This window comes from Nestor notabilis, unplaced genomic scaffold (assembly GCF_000696875.1).
Source record: "Nestor notabilis isolate BGI_N333 unplaced genomic scaffold, ASM69687v1 scaffold33193, whole genome shotgun sequence".
Lineage (NCBI taxonomy): Eukaryota > Metazoa > Chordata > Aves > Psittaciformes > Psittacidae > Nestor > Nestor notabilis.
The window spans coordinates 4,718-11,601 of record NW_009922040.1 but is presented as its reverse complement, the minus strand read 5'-3'; the positions used below and the strand labels follow the sequence as shown (position 1 = coordinate 11,601).

The window sequence follows — 6,884 nt, the reverse complement described above, 5'->3', positions numbered from 1 at the left end:
ATACTTATTGAGAATTAGCCTTTTAATTATACTGGTAGCTGGTGACACACTGAGCAGTTTATATAACGAGACAAATGAAATAATGCTGATTGATTTTGCAGTTTTTTGTTTTGTTTCCCCTCCTGTTCACTGAAATTATGAATTTTTAAAGCATGTGAGAATGCAAACCACTCAACATCCTTTTGTTTGGATAAATATCTTAATTTTCGCTTACAGTGCTATGGATGATAATGACTTTTTAAGGCTTCTTGATTCTTCATTGCAGGTGTAAGATGAAATAGAAAAAGAGGATATAGTATGATGGTATACCATGGCTGTCCAGGAAATACAGAAATAGGGTAGCTAGCAGTGTTGCTGATTGGTTTGTGACAAAGCAGTTGCATGGCTAGAAGGGAACATCATCGAAGGAGAAGGGAAGTCAAAATAATACAAAAGTTATCGAGGGTAAGAAATTTATCTTCCATTTCAGCTGCAACACTTGACAGTCATATCTGTCTATGTAGATAGATGGTATGACTGTAAAATCTCTGTATAAAAGTTGCCTGCATCACACTAGAGGTCTAGCTAAACCCCTTCAGTGTGAAAATCTAATAAGCATTTGCACAGGAATGGCTTTGTTGGTTGTTTGTCTTTATTATCAAGACAAATAACTTTCTTGTCTGTTTCTGATGTTTTTTGACATCATTTGGCCTGTCTTTTCCCCGTACCTCCTCCATCCCTCCTATGTAATTATTCAAAGTGGTGTATTTTCTACGTAGAAACTGTGGATGTGAGATCGTATCTGCAAGACTTTACACTTGTTTTCAAAGTACTGTCAAGTTTTGGATTATACGTGAAGTTTATTTCCCACATCAAAAGTAAATGATTCTGAAAGACTAATTGAAGGACATCACATAAATGACTTTGCTTACATATGCATGGTAATTGCATGCTGGAGAAATCTGAAATACGTAGCTATTTAAATATGAGGTAAAAATGTGTCCAAGTTGTAGCCATATTAGCATTCAGAATATCTCCGATCAATACCATTTATGAATTAAATTTAAAAATACCATATCGTGCAAAATGTTGAGTTTGTGCTTTAGAAAAGTATTCCCTACTGGAATTTTTGTTTAAAAATCTTTTTGTATTTATAGAGAAACTGAGCCATACAAATGTTTTTAAAAGTTTGCACTTCTTTAAGGCTATTTATTTTCTAAAAAAGAGGACTTGAATATTTTTGACAAATATACACATGATGTTACGCTAACAAACGGCCATGCAACATATATCTTACATAATGAAGAAATTGAATATACAAGACCTACTCTATTTAACATATATATTGAAAATTTACAGTCTCGCCAATAGTTAAAAAAAGTTTTTCTTATTTGGCAGTATTTTTCTATGATTTGTTCAAATATTCCACTTGATGTGTTTTGGTGAATACTGAAATCTAGTCAGTGACAACCTGAGGTACTAAACATTTCTGCCTTACTTCTTTGTCTTCAAAGGTGATCTTTTTGTTCCTTTTAGGCTCTATCCATGAGTTGTGTATTACAGCGTTATTTGGCATGGGATCTGCTTCCACTATTGAAACAACTCGCTTTTTCATCTTACTTTTCAGAACTTTCTGAAACTTTTGCCTTGTGAATGCATAAAGTAGAGGGTGAAATATAGTTGTTCCATATGCCATTACTAGAAAACATAATCGCAACTTTACCAAAAGGTCACTTGGGCCCAAACATAAGATGGTGGTGTTTAAAACAGAGATGGGTGTCCAGCAGAGAAGGAATGTTGAGATAATCAAGAGGGACATTCTGAAGACTCTCTTTTGCCGTTCTCGTCGCTCCCGGTGCCGTTTTACAGCTCGGCGTAGAGCAATTATGACAGACACAGAAGTCCTTACGCCAAAGACTACATTTTTTCCTCCACTGCTGTGGGACACATCTGTAGTCTCATGCTGAGTGGTCAAAGAAATAGTTTTTTTCTTTCTAGCTTTCTTTTTTTGTCCCGTGGTAAATCTTGTACCAATCCGAATATTTAGAGCCTGGAGTATTTTGGTGTATGTAATTAGCATTACTATAACAGTGAAGAAAAAGATCGGAATCTGAACGAGAAGGTGGTAGTACATTCCTAGCTCAGTGTGGTACTCATTTGTACTCACACACAGAAGTGTCTTATTTTCCCAAGTACTTGCACTTTGAAGGCTGAAAAAGTTGACTTCAATGAAAGGAATCAGGAAGGAAAAAAGTGAAATGATCCATATTGATGTCATTAATATCACAGCCCTTCCCATGGTCAGAATTCGATTAGCAGGTTTTACAGAGATGTCGTATCGGTCCAGAGTAATAGCAAAGACGTTGATTGCAGTTGAAACGCTTGCAAAAGAGACACAAGCCTCGTGGAAGCAGCAGATGAGAGCAGTGTTACTCTCCAGTGAAAGCAGAAGTATAACTATAGTTAGAGGAATACATCCCACACAAATTATTACATCAAGTACATGAAGGTTCATTGTAATTATGTTACTGACAGAATTGATTAAGTTGGATTTCATACAGTAAAGTACCAGCACGGTGAGGTTGCTGCCAAGTCCCAAAACAATTTCTAACATCAAAAATCCAGTGAGAGAAACTTGAAAACTTAATGGATATGACAGTGGTCGGTACATGTTGGTGTCGATGTCATCAATGTCATCTCGAACCGTGATGTTAGATTCAGACTGCATGTTGACTTCCAGAATGGGGGAGAAACACATTCTTTTGTTGCAGCTGTTTTTTCTCCTGAAAAGTGAAATAAAATATGGAACTATTTGATTTCTTTTTCTAACACTTACTGTAGATAAATGCTGGGGAAGGAGGAGGGGGGAGAAAAGCATCTATTCTTATCAAACTCTTGATTTACTGTATGTTCAGAGCTTTAGTTGGCATGGGCTCAAAAGCCTGAGGACCTAGAATAAGGTCTTTCCTTTTAAAAAGGAAAGCAGGATTTGTTTAGGGGGGGAAAAAAAAAGTGAAAAGCTTCCACTTAGGGGAGACAGGGCTTTATTTATAGTGATGTGGGTTTTACAAAGGGCCCATTTGTTGAATTAACTATACTTGTGCATGGCCTTTGTATTGCGATGAGGGTCATTTTAGAAGAACGTTTTAAGTATTAACAAATTGGTACTCAAGATCATTTTAAAAGGGCTCTTGTGGAAAAAGAAAGTGATAGGAACATGGAGAACTGTTGTTTACGTATCATAAAAAAAGCGTTTAAATTATTTATGTCAATTTAGCAGCCTCTTTCTTATGAAGAGTTTTCAACAGTGTTGTGAGCTGAAACTTAAAGTTCTGTAATTCAGCAGATTTTTACAGAGCTTGAAGACTTCTGTTCACTTTTATGTTGTATTTATCTACACGTATGAAATTTGACACTGCAACAGTTTTATGTAAGTGTGTATGATTTCAAATGCAAAATATTTGTAGCTTTGGGGGAATGGAATTTATTTTAAAAATACTGCATTTCCTTTTTCCAATTTGAATATTCAGTTTCTTCAAGAAATCAGTGGAATCATGGAATGAAAAAGTATTTAATTTTATTCCAGAATAGATTTAGGCAAATAATTTTAGAAAATAGTACTTAAAAAGAAAACTCTTTCAGGGTTTTGATTTGTTGGTTTGGTTTTTTGTTTTTGTTTTTTTTTTTTAATACAAACTGCGAGTAAATACAACAGATTTATGTACATAGCATGTTTATCTTAGGAATAAGTGAGTTTTAAAAGCAGTAGCATTTATTACATCTAGGAGATTCTTTGTGTTTCATCTGCTTTGTTTTACACATGCCGATAGGTTGTAGCATCTGCATGTAATAACTGATGTTTGTATTATTTATATTGTCAGCCAGCTCTTGAGTTTGTAATGAAATGAATAAATAAAAGAGAGGTAATTCAATTTCTTGTTATGGTACTTGAGGGTGGGTTTTATTTTATTTTTTTTAGGTAGCTTTAAATTTAAGAGGGGATGTACTTGGCATGAAAATAAATTTAAATGCAGACCTTTGTTTCATTCGGAATATATTAAAAATGGATAAGCACTAAGGTGAATAAAAATGAGCCCTTTTTTAATGAAAGTATGAATTAAGCACACTTGGGATATAATATGCAAATGGATTTTATCTGTAGTTCTGAAAAGCCTCAATTGCACAATACTATTAATTGCAAATTGTATGATGAAAATTCTTGGTATACTTCAACAGTTATTTCAGATGTGCCTCTTAAATACAAAAGATGTAAATTAGAACATACTAGTCTCAGGTATGAAATGAAACAAGAAATATTTCAAAAGGTTTAATTTATAATCTAGGCAACCTCTATTATGTTTCTGTTAACTCTCTGGAATACAGTTTCCTCTGTGTATGCTGTCCTGGCTGTGAATGAATTTCAAGAAACCATTCCAAATGCATTACTGGTTAAATGAAGTTCTTTCCTATTAGCAAAAGCCAGGAGGAAATCAAAAGCAGATCTGCTAAACCAAATGACAATCTTAACTCTATGCCAGTGGAAATTCTGTGAAAACAGAAAACTTGAGATGTGCTAAGTCTTATGAATAGAGTAATAGCTTTCAGTTGAATAAAAGCAGAAACGTCAAGGCAGGGAACTAATTTACCCAACGCATTGCCCCTGGACAGTGCGTGTTCCCTTGTGAATGCTGAGCAGAGGTGGGGTGCATGCAACTGCTGACCTACCTGTTCTCTGTGCCTCAAGGGCCTTTCAGATCATTGCAGCAGCTTGTCATAAATTGATACATGGTGTCACTGACAGGTATTTGACATGCACTGTAACCTGGAAACCAAGTAGTAGCTGGGCTCTTTTTTCATTCCTTGCAGGCTTTTTTTTTTTTCTTTTTTTTGTTCCAGCACTTCAGCAGCAAAAAATTCTGCTTAAACATGGGGACTTCTGAATTGCCTGAGATACTTCTACAGACCAGTGCATATTCAGTGCATATTCATATTCAGTGCATATTCTGTGTGTCTGTTCTGAGTTTCAAGCCAGCAATGACAAATAAACCTTCTTTTAGGTGATGTTAATTTCTTTCCCCTGTTGCATTTTGTAGCAGCCTGTTTTTATTTTCCAGGTTTAAAAAAAAAAAAGAAGACTTTCTGATTTCAGAGTGTGTGTAGACATCCTTTAGTTTATGGTTGCATATTTCTTTCTGTAATATTCCTGCTCATTACTTTTGATGATGGCTTAGTCAAAGAAGTTGCTTTACATCATAAAATCCAGTTCATGTGCTTTCAGAGTAACCATGAGTTACCTAATTTGGTTTATTTTCATTTAAGGAGAATACATAACAGACCATAAAATTGAGAAAAAAAAATCCATTAGTCATTATGACAAATAAGTTATTTAGAGAGAAGTATAGAAAAAGCTTGATTTAAACCCTTATTCAGCTTGCTGGTGAAGTATGTATATTATCCTTTTGGGAATTCATGTTTCATTGTTTCTTCATGCATCAGTAGTTTCCACAATTCTGGTTTTAAATTATAAATCCCTCTTTAAGAAATGCTCACCATTTTAAGAATCAATCATTGCACTCTTCTTTTAATGAAAATCTGAGCAGATGTATTAGTCTTCCATATATATTGTTGAAGTGTCATGCACGTAAATGGTAATACAAGTGTGTTCCATGTTTTGTTTCTAATTCCTTTATGTCTTAAGAATACATTTTAGTGATGCATCCTGCTGCTTGTAGGTCATACAGCTAGAAAGATACCCGGTCAACTGCATTCTTCATATTGTCAGTTGTAAAACTGAATTAGTTGCTGCATGCCCTTGTGAAGGGGAGGAAAAAAAAGGTTAAAAGTAGGATTTAAAATTTCAAAAGAAAGCAATGCAAGAATAGACTTTCTAATATCACTTATTTCATAAATAAAGGATCTCTAAAATTGCGTCTTACAGATTACTTAGAAAATGAGTTAGTGTGTTCACTATTTGCTAGTAAAATCATGTAATTCTACTGTCAACTTAAATGAATTTATTTTTTTGGACAAGTTTCCTGTTCTCCAAATAGTACAGGTTACAAAAAGCCCCGAGTAGAAGCAGTAACTGTTGGATGCAGTGTGTCTGTGACTAGAGCTAGAAAATGTAGTTTTAGAGCTCTTGTGAGCAGGTAGTTTATACATACACCTCTCTGGTCTTTTAACGAGAAGTTGAGCAGTCAATGAGCTTTATAGGAAATATGTTTTTGTTTAATTTGCACACAGTTATAATTTCCTTTCTTGAAATAAATGTTTAGCAACTCTGTGTTCTTAATAAACAGCTTGAATGTACAGGGTAATGCAAGAAATAAAGTTAAAAATAAAACAAAACAGAAAAGGAGGATTTTTTTAAGCAATCGGACATTAGTCATAATAGCCAACCTTCATAAAGCAGTAACTATCCACTAATTACAGACTATCTGATTCTTCAAAGAGTAACTGAATAAATCTGTAACATACTTAACTGCCAGTATTTGGAAATACTGCTGAAGGAGAAAAAAATATTCCCAGTTGCATTATGTGCTTTTTCCCCCCAGTAGTCTATTAGCTTAAACTGTACTGTCTTTATGTTGTACAAACAGAACAGGTTCTTAATATTCTCCAAGACTTTCATACAAAATAACATTTTTCTATCATTGTGTTTTTAATGGGGAGGGAGAAATAGCATTTGAAAATATCCTGGTCTCAAATACAACAAGATGCTAGCACTCAATGTAAGTTGAATATGATCTCTTCCCTTTTTTCTCCAATGTTTTCTTTTTTTTTTGTTAAATGTTGCTTATTCTGCATACCATAATAAGGAACAGATCTTACCTCCACTAAAGGTTTGATAAATTCTCGATGCAGGTGAAGCAGTTCCAGGTTGGAGGGATTCATTTTGTTCACTT

The 6,884-nt window shown here is 34.4% G+C and overlaps 1 protein-coding gene across 1 annotated transcript; it reads right to left on the bottom strand.

Annotated features, from left to right (window-relative positions):
- Positions 1–1,167: 1,167 nt before the first annotated feature.
- On the bottom strand, positions 1,168–4,736 carry GPR22 (G protein-coupled receptor 22). The gene is made up of 2 exons (XM_010011428.1): positions 4,705–4,736; positions 1,168–2,762 (listed from the first exon to the last, which is right to left on the bottom strand). Exon 2 carries the CDS (start codon positions 2,735–2,737, stop codon positions 1,436–1,438), a length of 1,302 nt encoding a protein of 433 aa, XP_010009730.1. The 5' UTR covers positions 2,738–2,762; positions 4,705–4,736; the 3' UTR covers positions 1,168–1,435.
- Positions 4,737–6,884: the final 2,148 nt, after the last annotated feature.

What these genes read in the sequence shown, in the direction of transcription:
- GPR22 (XM_010011428.1), bottom strand. Translation starts at nt 2,737, where the DNA reads ATGTGTTTCTCCCCCATTCTGGAAGTCAACATGCAGTCTGAATCTAAC.